Genomic DNA, 12,384 nt, shown 5'->3' on the forward strand with positions numbered 1-12,384 from the left:
GCAAACAAATCCTGAGGAATTGGACAGAGTGGTTGAACTGATTTTCATAGTACAGTGGTACCTCAGGTTACATATGCTTCAGGTTTCATACGCTTCAGGTTACAGACTCCGCTAACCCAGAAATAGTACCTCGGGTTAAGAACTTTGCTTCAGGATAAGAACAGAAATCGGGCTCCGGCGGCATGGTGGCAGCAGGAGGCCCCATTAGCTAAAGTGGTGCTTCAGGTTAAGAACAGTTTCAGGTTAAGAACAGATCTCCGGAACGAATTAAGTACTTAACCCGAGGTACCACTGTACTCAGTATATATGTTGTAGTGCTCACTGAGTAACTAAACAAAACAAACAGTGCTTGGGCAACTTTGAGAGATTTCTAATTCAGTCATATGTGAACAGATTTTTGTTATTATCAGGGGCCTCTCTGTGTGATCTGACCAAAGTTCAGTTAAGAGCCAAAATAAAAACTTAAATTTTAATGCAACCTATAGAGAAAGAACTCTTCCCTGCTCTCTATTTTTTATTATTTTGTGAGGTTCTTTTGCACATTTTGCACAAAATGTTTCTAGCAGGATGCTGGAGAACACAATTTGCATTTTACATAAGATAATATGAATACCATCTGATTCTATTTCATTTTCTGTCTCTGAAATTAATTAATGATTTAAGGATTTTTGTCTTGAGAGTTTCTCTGCCATAGCTGAATATTTCTGGCTTGTACTCAATAATCTTCTGTTTATGACTCCACGACAAGTTCTACAGTAACCATTTCTGGTGAAGTTTTCAGCAGACTATGGACGTAGCCAAGAGGGGGCAGGGATGGGCAGCTGGCCCCCTAGATCAAGTAAAACAATAGAAATACTTAACTAACTGACCAATCACGATGATTCTGCTCCCCCAACATAAGTCCTTCCCCCCCAACAAAAATCTTGGCTACGCCCATGTAGCAAATGGCAATTTTATATGGAAAATGACCAAGTCATGGAGCAAAATGTAACATGAATAATCAATTAATGATAAGACATATGGACAATGAAAAATTCAAGCTATAAAATAAATATATGTAACACCCAATAAGCAACCAGAGACTCTTGTGTGAATGGAAATATGAAACAATACAGAACTAAATTTCAGCAAGGTTGAGCTAACAATATGAATCATTAAGGCTGATATGCCTATCAATGCGATGAATAGATACAGAAATCCTATGCATCCATAGATTTACTGTACAGATTTCATGCAGAAATACAACTAATGTTGTTATCCAGTAGTATAGATAACCTTGTTTAAAATCTCTGGCACATATTTTTGTTTCAGGAGTTCCTCAGAAGCTGCTGTTTGGATGGCAGCCAAGATCGCTCTTCCCAAGATACTGCTGAGTACATAACAACATAACAATGCAATATTAAAAATAAATAAAATAAACAGCAAGCTGCAGCCAAACAATAGACAATGTTATGAACTTTACCTGTAGCCTTCCAACAAAATTTCAAAGCTGAAAACAATTCTCTAAGGGAATAATTATTCCTGAATTTATAACTGGAAGAACTCTATATGGTAAACGAGCATGAGGAAGAGAGAATCTGTAAACTGGAAGCTTCAGCCCTATAAATGTTTTGCTGGCCCAGGCCCAGTGGAGATATGGGTGGGACAGGGCAGTTATGATATTAGTTGCAACAAACCACAAGACAACAATATTGGGATGTTACAGGCCACAATTTTATTGATTACAGATGTTAGCAGGTTTTGGCATCAGCATTGTGTGTGTAGCCTAACATCAACCAGCCGAATTGCTGATAGATACTTGACAGGGTTAACCAAGGTTAAGGGTCACCCTGTCACACGTACATCAAATCAGGGTGGCCCCACCCTTAAGATCACCATTTTGGTGAGCTATGGTCCATCAGCCCCTTTTCGGGCATCAGGACAAAGCACCGCCCCCAGGATCCTGTTAAAGGGATACCGTGATCCCAATGTCAAACTGAAGTTAGGTCTTCCCTCTGGCCTGCTCCCAAGCCACAACCTTTAGCTTGCCTGTGAAAATTGAGAGGTGTTTTACAATGTGTGCTTTTCATGTGAATAATAATCTGTATGGGGGGACGGCTATTGTTTTGTTTGTTATTACGTTGTGTATTTTTGCGTTTTTATACTGTAAACTGTCCTGTGATTCTTTGTTGAGGGGCAATATTTAACTACAGTATAATTTTAACAAAATCAGCTAATGGTTGGCCTCCAGCTCTCAGTAGCCTGATATTAGCTGTGTTAATGTAGACAGCTTTATGTGGGGAAGTACAGCAAGGTGAAAACAATAGTGCGCCCATGGCGGGGCAATGAGTTCAAATTCTAAGATGCATTCCGTTTTCAGGAAGGAGCTGCAAAGCAGCCTCTGTCAGTACATAGAGAGCCAGTGTGGTGTAGTGGTTAAGAGCGGTAGTCTCGTAATCTGGGGAACCGGGTTCGCGTCTCCGCTCCTCCACATGCAGCTGCTGGGTGACCTTGGGCCAGTCACACTTCTGTGAAGTCTCTCAGCCCCACTCACCTCACAGAGTGTTTGTTGTGGGGGAGGAAGGGAAAGGAGAATGTTAGCTGCTTTGAGACTCCTGAAGGGGAGTGAAAGGCGGGATATCAAATCCAAACTCTTCTTCTTCTACATTGTACTGCAGTAGGCCAGAAGACTTTTTGCCTGTACGCTGAGAAGTAGCAGCATTGTTTGTAAAAGGAGGCCCTGAAGAGACTTGTGTTGCGGCCTTCAGCTTGGGAGGGATGTGTAAATATGTGGACCCACACAGACTAACACTGTTTTGTGTGAATATCTTGATGCCGACATGCGCTAAGGTTATAAAATGTAAGTCTGTTTACTCAGAGCCGTTTGCTCTTTCTAGTATAATATCTATTGTGTAAAGCATCAGAATTGTACCCTCCAGCTAAACTCCCTCCCCCCCTCCTGTACAAAAATCCAATGTCTTTATGTGTTTGCTTCTGCTTCAGGCATAAGGTACCAGTGAATGAAAACAATTTTGAGCACCAGTGATCCTTGTTGCCTTCAGGCCACCCTCCTCCCTCTCAAGTTGCTATTTTAATTCTGAGAAAGACAAAGAGTGACTAGCCAGGGCCCTGAGGCTTCTTGTTTATTCACGTGCCTGTCCCATGGCCCTTTTCAGCACAGCACCAAAAAGCACCCTAAATGCTGTTGTCTTGATTGAGAGGGCTGATGTTGAAGGTGTGCTGTGTTGGCTGCAATTTTTTTAAGACAGCAAAGGGAAAGAAGCCTAGAACTGCAGAGAATACATCTACACTCACTGTGGGCAGACTTTCCTACATTTCTTGCTTGCAAAGCAGCGAAGAAAGACCTGCATGCACGCATGTGCTCAGACCTTTTGGTTTTTTCCAGGAGCCAAAGGACAAAGAACATCTAAATGGGATCTAGTGAGGCATCAAATCACACAAGAAGTATTTCTTAATGAACTGGAAGGGTTGTCCTTTTGCCTTGGGCTGGGTTGCTGGAGGAACGTTTTGCAGATTATAATTGACAGCTCAGTGTCTTGATTGGAAGACCTGCTCTCAGATAACAGAGGTGTTGTGCTGTCTAGTTTCTGAATGTGTGTGTGTGTGTGTGTGCGCGCGCGCAGGGTGGGGGGGCATTCTTTATTAGCTCTGTTTTCTGGAAGTTCCCCCTCTAAAAGTTCAGCCCCTATAAAATTGATTTCTGTTGGTTAGTGATTATAGGATGGGGAAGCTGTAGCAGGAAGCCAGGCCTTTAAAATCACTGGGACTAGGATGGGTTTAATTCTGCTTTCAGAGTTATGGAACCCTCTTACATACAACTGTATATCATGGTTAGTAGCAGTGCTTTTTTCCTGGGGATACGCAGGGGTACGCCTACACCTAAACATTTCGTGAATCTAAGTTTGGCCTCATTAAGGGGCAGTATTTCAATATGAGTAGGAAACTGAGAGTACCCCCAAACTTTTTTTTTAAAAGAAAAAAAGCACTGCTTAGTAGGTATGATTTTCTGTGGGTAGGTTTTTTTTTGTAAATAGTGACTTTATTGGACAATTCTTGCATTTTTTCATAAGTCACACAGTTTCTCATCTTTGGACTACAAATGGGGTTGCACAGAAACCTATAGCCTTGATTATGATTTAAAGACTGGTTTAGGTTGCAGTCTTAATGCATACTGACCTGGCAGTGAGTCCTGTTGAACTCAATGATCCTTCCAAGTAAACATTTATAGGAGTGAGTTGCCAGTCATGCAAAAGATGTCTGTATTGTGTTCATTTCAGTTGTGCCATTTTAAGATACTAAATCAATAGAATGAAGAATGAATGAAGTTAATAGGCTTGCAGGGGGTGGGTTGAGGGGCCAATATATATTTTTCTTCTGGAAGCCTTATCAAGGTAAACAACAAATCACAGACATTTGCATTTAATACAGCCTTGTTAGTCAGTTTGTGATCAGTAAAGTTTGAATGGAGATGCAGCAGGTGAATAGGGGTACTTACCCCTTTCCTCCCCAGTTTTTCTGCACCAAATTCTCCAAACCTTCTCTAGCTTCCTTTTCAGATGTAGACAAACTGGGCAGTTGTCAGGTACAGTTGGGTGGGGTGTTGCTTGCAGAGATGACAACACTTTGAGCTGGAACATCTAGTTCAATCTCACCTAGTGCTGCTGTCTTAGTGCAGCCTTTTCAGCTCTCCTGCTAAGTAAAGCAATTACTAACTGCTGCGTCAGCGTCACTGGAAGCATCTCTGATAAGTGTGCTGTTTCACAGATTGGTATATAGCTACCAGTTGCTTTGCAGATGCTTTTTGACACACAGATGTGGTTGGTTGAGTACTGAAAATCACAGGGATTTAGCTTTCTCCTTTTGCATATATCAAGGCAGAGGCTGTTTTGATTGATTATGAAGCATTTCCTCCAGTTTTTCTTCTCTCTCTCTCTCTCTCTTCCTGAGGCAGCCTATTTTTATTGTTGTGATTTTTGTACCAGTGTAAAAGGAACACAAGAAGCAACCGTGAACACAAGAAGCAATTGTCCCAGAAAGCAGGGAAAATTAATACATTCTACACACATAATTCACTGGCACATACACAGCTGTTTTTCACTGAGGCATTGGTTCATATTGCATAACATTGTCTGTTTTTACAGGCAACATTTCAGGGTCTCAGGCGGTGGTGTTTTTGAGCATTGCTATCTGATATCTTTAACTGAAGATTGAACTCAGGACCATTCTGCATACAAAGCATTGCTCTCCTACTGGGCAGCAGCCTTTTCACTACTGATGAACCATTTTATTAATGCAGTACTGCATTTTTGTAATAGTTGATTTTGAAAAATTATATAGGAAGTGAAGGATATCTGTAATTGTAAGCTATTTTGTGTATCTCTTCATCCATTTTCAAACTGGTGTTGTCAAATAAGTGTCTCTGGCAGATGGATGAAAATGGCAGCCTTTTTTGTTCCTGACTCTGCTACTGCCTTATTGGTTGGTTTGTTTTCTCAGTGGTGAGAAAGGTTTTACCTCACCTCCTCATTTTTGAAAAGTCTGCTTGCAGCCTTTCAAAGCTATGAAATGTTGAAACTAAAATGGTTGTGCATTCTGCTCTGATTCACATAGTATTAGGTCTGTGGGTAAAGAACCAGAAGGGCAAGTTTCCCAAGGTTGAATGAAAAAGTAGAATCCGTTTCTTTCGGAGTGATCAGTTGCAAAGATCGTCACACTTGCACCCCTTGAAGTCTTTGTATCAGCAGTAGCATTTCAACAGTTCTAGAACTGCCAGGGCCCAAATGTGTGACTCCTCCAGCTCTTTAGCCCCAGAAGATGAACTGGTACTTAATCATGGGCTGAGGATCCTCAGTTTGGAAATCGTTTGGGACCAGGGGGGCTGGCAAGCAGTAAGAGTTCAGGGAGATTGGGAGGATAGGATTAAAATGGTGGGATTTAATACATGCTTTGGGTTTCTTGGGTTAGAAGAGCAACTATATGCATTGCTGCTGCCCTAACTGTCTCAGCCTTACTCTGAAATTCTCAGCTATTATTTTCCTGTATTGTAAACCTTTCTTGACTGCGCTGCTTTTTAGGACTGCAACTGCTTGCCTAAGAAAATCTCCAGTTTATGAACTGTGATTATCCAACAGTGTGTTATATATTAATATTTGTACAGTCACATGGTGTCCTGGGGATTCAAAGAATCAAAAGATTTGCAGCTCCCATAAAGCCTCTTTAATTAACTTGATTCAGATATTATTGTGTCACTGGGTATCTCTCTCATGGGGAGAATGTTTCATTTGTTAGTACTTAGCCAAGGCATGTCACAGTTTTCACTTTGTATCTAGGGGTTTCACATGTATTGAGTGAAAATGTGTCTTGCTTTCAGTCAACCATATATGTCTGGTGAGGAAGGCTGAACCTTTCCATCTTGCCTCTGAGATGCTGCTGTGTTTGCTTTCCAGAGCTTTGAAAGGTTGTAGAATGTAGTAAAGCTTAATCTTTTCAGTCAACGACCAACCTGGCAGCAGTGTGCAAGTCATGTTCTCTGGGTATACATAGTACTACATGATTTTCACATGCTGCTGCCAGGGTTGGCCATTCATTGAACAAGTTTTCCCAGATAAGCCAGTGCATTGGAGAATACTGAGCTGAATAGTGCCACTAAACTAAGTCTCACTCATACTTGTAGGTGGCCTCCTTGGCAGCACACAGGGCTGCTGTGCTCCCGCTTAGGCTGTGTTCATGCTTGAACTCAGGGGCAGAGGAAGGGGTGTGTGGTAGGGCTGGTCTGGTGTGGTGTAGTAGTTAAGAGCGGTAGTCACGTAATCTGGGAAACCGGGTTCGTGTCTCCGCTCCTCCACATGCAGCTGCTGGGTGACCTTGGGCCAGTCACACTTCTGTGAAGTCTCTCAGCCCCACTCACCTCACAGAGTGTTTGTTGTGGGGGAGGAAGGGAAAGGAGAATGTTAGCCGCTTTGAGACTCCTGAAGGGGAGTGAAAGGCGGGATATCAAATCCAAACTCTTCTTCTTCTTCTTCTGCCCCGGGTGTCAACAATGAGGGGGGTGACAAAATGCCGGGCGACACTCACTGCAGGGTCTGCAGTGCGCGCAGACCCTCTCCTGGGAGAGACGCAGTGGCTTGGGCACACGCAGGCTCCGCACTGCCCAGACAGTTCGCCCACTGCCTCCCCACCAGCTGTAGGGCGGCTGAGTGGGAGGAGACAGGCAGACTCTGGAGGCCCCGCGGTGAGCCTCGCCCCTATGGATGGTGCCCCAGGCGGCTGAGCGGCTTCCTCCGCCACTGCTTGAACTGATAACACCAGATGGAGGCCAGCTACGTTGCCACTGTCATTTGCTTGATAATACCAGCTTTAAAATGTTCACACAAACAATGTGGCATGGCTGTGATGATGTTGGGGGACTTACATGCTCCTCAGTCCCACATTCTCCTCGGATGCTTAGGCCGAGGCCTTCATCAGACATGAACTAGGTCCTAGAGACAAATTTATGCTGGATGTATTAGAGACAGAGATTTCACTGGAGGCCTTTGAAAGAAAAGAAATAGTTGATAGCTGGATCCCTGATGTTTATTGGGTAGCAAAATATCTTTCCAGAGAAAGAGTTTATAGACATGTACTGAGTCTGTTTTGTTCATTGGGTGGAAAAGAAACATTCAACAAGGGACAAAGGTTCTGTGTTCTCATGTTGCCAGTCTAGCTGTCTGAAGACCGAGTTGTGCATGTATCCTTATGGGCTTTTCTTTGTTTTTGTCTTCTAGGTGCAAGAGTGGTTATGTTTAAATTGCCAGATGCAGAGAGCTTTGGGGATGGACATGACCACTGCGCCCCGTTCCAAAAGCCAGCAGCAGCTACATTCCCCGGCACTTTCTCCTTCCCATTCCCCAGCCAAACAGTCACTGCCCCATGTGGCACCAGGACCAGAGAAACAACCAGGAACTATGCAGCCAGGCCCCAGGCCAAGTGCTGGTGTCATGCAGCCTGAGACCCCCAAACCACCCCCCGCTTCAGCCCAGAGGGAACCACCCAGCCAAGCCCAGCCAAAACCTGCTGCTCCTCAGGAAGTGGTGAGGTCTTCCCCTCAGCATCAGCAAGCAAAGCCTTCATCCACTGATCAGAGAAAGACTGTGGGAGACTCTCCAGCTAAGACTTCGGCCCCTGCCCCCAGTGCTGGGGCGCAAGAGCAGCCCCAAGAGGGCCTCACTGGTAAACTCTTTGGATTTGGGGCTTCCCTTTTGACCCAGGCAAGCACACTCATGTCTGTCCAGCCAGAGGCCACCCCACCAAGTCAGCAGTCCCCTGGCAAAGTGCCTCCGAAAATTGTCTTCAGCGATGCCAGCAAAGAAGCTGGTCCTAAAGCCCCAGGCACCACACCTGGAATGCAGGGTAAGGCTGGAACTGTCCCGGCTGCAAAGCAAGCAAAAGCAGAACAAGTAATTAAGCCAAAGGAAGTGCCGAAAGCAAGGGTCTTGTGCCCCCTCTGTAAAGCAGAGATCAACGTGGGCTCCGGTGAACCCTCCAACTATAATACCTGTACATCCTGTAAGCAGCAGGTCTGCAACATGTGTGGATTCAACCCAACACCTCATCTGGTGGAGGTAAGGCTCTTCATTTAATTTTTAACAGTGTTGAAAAGCAGTGCATTTCCTGTGGCTGGTTTCAATATAGATAAGGATATGGTTGGTAAGGATATGAATGGCAGTGCATGTTTTGATTGGTTTGATGGGGGAAATTAACAACTATTCTCATAGGAAAACAAATGCAGAAAGGAATCTTATGTAGTTTCCCTCTTGCTCCTCCAAAATTTGGTTTTTGAAGAGACTGAGGGGAACAAAGCAATCATGTTTTCTTGGCCTGTGAGAGGAAAGTAGCACTGTGACAGCAACAGGCAAGTAATTTTTTATTTTGTTTAGTTTCTGAACACAAAAGCATCAAGCCTGGGTAAGAAGGAGCTGCTCTGGATTTGGTTGCATTTGGTTTGGATACCAAGCTGAAATGACAGAATGCTTTGCAACTTGCTGGGATAGATCCTGATGATAATTATTTGATTGTCAAAGAGTTGATGGAGTAACGGCCTTGACTAGTGAGTACATGAAGGCTGGAGTTGACTTGATGGACCTTTTCCTTGTGGGTAAGGGCAGAAGAATGTAGGTAGGGAAAGGTCTTAAGGTACCCAAGCCTTGTATCACCACACAGATATCTCTTTCCTGTTCTGCAATATGGAAATGGTTACGAATGCATATTCTGGTCTTGGGTTTCTGAAGTTTAAAGGAAATATGATAGTAGATGAGTCATCCATCATTTTGTTAAAAAAAGGCTTTGATTTGCACCTGGAAGATGTCATGCTGCTTTCATAGGTAATCAGTTTCAGCATGAACTGTAAATGGTGAATTTCCTAGGAAGGTGGTGGAGTCATACCCTTTACATCTAATTGGAAATGTATGTGAAGTCCTCCAGTTCTGCTGGAATCTAATGGATCATTGCAAAAATCACCGTGGAGCAATGTTGGCTCTTTCATGAGTCCAGACCAGAGGCACAGAACCTGAGAGTTCTCAATTAATTTACCATCTATCTGATAATGCTCAGCATAGTAGGGAGCTTATAACTAGAGGTTATAACTACAGAGAACTGAGTCACATGGCTTGGATCTATTATCCACCCAGTCTCTAGTATGGATCGTATATTTTTTGTTGGTGGAAATGGAGGTTGGAAAATGCACAGTAAGCACAAGCCTGCCTCTTAGTGCACAATATTAAGAAGATTGATTTATAGGATTTTACAAAAGTAATTTATTTGGAAGCAATTTTGTTTCTTCTAAACCACTTTTACATCTTTTTGGAGATATAAAAAAATTCCATTCTAAATCATAAAATTGGGTTAAAGTTGGTGTTATTTAAATCAGATTAAAAGTTACTGTGACATACGCATAAAAAATCTGATCAGCGTTTATGGCACAGCAGTGCCTTTTGATTTTCAGGGCATTATTTCAGGAGATGGTTTTGGGGGCTGGTCCTAAAAGTCTTACTCTTTTTAAAAATTCTTCTTCAGCAATGTAAAGTCAGGGATCTGTGCAGTTCCTGATGCTCTGGGAACTGGAACTGATACCTGGGCAGCAGATGGCTTCTCAAGTAGCACAGAAGCAGCACTGTGACCGTGTTGTGGGGTGCTGCACCGCTCTGGGTACATATGCTGCTTGGATGGGACATAAAATCCAGTCCGTGGTTACCTGGCTCGAATCCAAGTACCATTTAGCCCTCCCTGCACCCTTCATTTCCCCAAAGGGGGAAAAGAGCTATCTTGAAATTTCAAGTGTATATAGATGTTTCTCACAACAACTTTAAGTGGCTTCTGGTTTACTTTAACTACTACTGTCAAACAGCTGTCACCTCCCACACAGCAAAAGAGTGCTGCATTTTAGTGGTGGCGTTGAAATGCCTGTGTGGGTGTGATGCTACCACAGAAGTTGCAAGACTAGTAGTGTACTGCATTATTATATAGCTCTATCCACAGGAAGCCCAAAGGCCCCTTATTTTAACCTGCCAAGCTGCACCCCTAAATGACCCCAAAAGAGTACACTAATCCTAAGTAGGAAGTTCAAACCATCTACAACAAGTATGAAATTGCAAGCAAGTGTGTTTTTTATTTTTAAGCATCACACTAGCTTTCTCTGGGAACTCTCACCTTGTTTTCCTTGTCTGATAAAAAAATGGCTTAAATGGTGTAATCATGTGAATTGGGTAATGACATTTCTTTGCACGGAGCAGTGACTTTGTAACATTGGTGCAATGAAGTCAGCAACAGCTTCATAGCATTTGAATAGTAATGTCAGGGACTGGGGGACCCTTTTAAAACCCCACATAGCTCAATGTTGCATGTAAGAGGAGATGAACAAGGAGCAAGAGAGGATGCCAAATTACATTTTACAGAATGTAAAACCTTGACTGAAGCAGCACAGTGCAGATGGGAACATTCCATAGGAGCAAGATACAGCCAAGTTCCGATGAAGGGATGAGCCATTGGTTAAAAATGGGGCAACGAATAGCAAGGGGAAGTAGGAAGGGTTTCAAATGTATATGGTTAGCTCCTTACAGTAGAAGATGCCTCTACCTTCACCTCCACCTTGGCAGTTGAACGGGTGTGCCACCCCTTAAGGGGTGCTGCTTCAGGCGGCTCCCTCATCCTGCCTCATGGGCAGTCCAGCTCTCCTAACAGCCAATAAATCAGCAAATCTCTGACACTATAAAGTTTGGGGTATTCCCACTTCTGCAGTGTTTTGTGTAAACAAAATAACTCCATAGGAGTCTGGAACTGCATGCCTAATGTTTGAAATAGGCTGCTACTGCCAAATTCTGAGTTATTTATGAATGCTGAACAAAAATGCAGGTTTTTAAAAGATGCAAATTCCACCAGCAGGTGCGGAGGGGAGAATTTAAGGCTTTCCTCCCCTGCTTCAGTCCTGAGGACAATCCTTTTACTAAAGCTAGTATTTGCTTTGGGGAAGAAATTCCCCATTGGCACCAAGAGAATACAGGGATGAGTACTGTGCTCTACAAAAAGATATGCAGCAGTCTGCCCAAACAGGCAGTTTGTAGCCATGTATAAGCGTGGTTCACTGAAGAAAAGAGGCGGGGAGTTAAACTGTATATCACTCTTGCTAACCTAGCAAGGTTGGGAAAGTAAGGAACCATTAAAACTGCTTGCTCGTTGGATTGTTCATTTCACCATTCTCTCCGTCAACTCCTAATGAATAAGCTGGCAGAATAAAAACCTGTTCAGTCATATATTGATTAAAATTTACATTTGTATATTGTTTTCCTTCTTTAATAGAAATGTAGCAATTGGCCTGCAAAAACAATGGTGCTGTAGTGCCAGAATGTATAGATGGCAATTGCAGAGTAGGAGCATGTTTGATTCCCTTGGGACAGAAGATCGGTGTTCCCTGCTGCTGCCCAAACTTAGAATTTTTAGGGAGCAAGGAAGATGTTGGCCTTTCTATGCAGCACCCCAAGGACCAATAGAGTGGACCTGGAGCACAGTCATCAACACTAAACGTGCCTTTTACTTATTTTATTCTTTGCATTTATGCCCCACTCTCTCCCAGAGGAACTTGGGAAAACATAAATGAGAGTTTGCCCCCATTCTGTCCTCACAAGAATCCTGTGAGAAAAGCTGGCCCAGGGGCTGACCCAGAGTCACCCAGTGATTTTCAGAGCAGAATAGGAGTCCAACTGCAATCTTCTTAACCACACTATACCACCCTAATTCTGGGTGACTCTGCCCTTCTTGCCAGGTATAGGATGAAATCTTTACAGCATTGGTGCAAATTATTTGTTTGTCCTGTGGAGAAGATTAGAAGAATCTACACAGCTGACTCTATGATTT

The 12,384-nt window shown here is 43.3% G+C and overlaps 1 protein-coding gene across 4 annotated transcripts in view; it reads left to right on the forward strand.

Moving 5' to 3' along the window:
* BSN (bassoon presynaptic cytomatrix protein) overlaps positions 1-12,384 on the forward strand; it is a 208,085-nt gene that overhangs the window by 41,262 nt on the left and 154,439 nt on the right. For all 4 annotated transcript variants that reach the window (XM_082214464.1, XM_082214463.1, XM_082214466.1 and 1 more), the window contains exon 3: positions 7,764-8,600. In XM_082214464.1, coding sequence (XP_082070590.1) covers positions 7,764-8,600 — 837 coding nt within the window. The remainder of the gene's footprint in view (positions 1-7,763; positions 8,601-12,384) is intronic.

Source organism: Podarcis vaucheri, assembly GCF_965113315.1.
Source record: "Podarcis vaucheri genome assembly, chromosome: 2".
NCBI classification, from domain to species: domain Eukaryota; kingdom Metazoa; phylum Chordata; class Lepidosauria; order Squamata; family Lacertidae; genus Podarcis; species Podarcis vaucheri.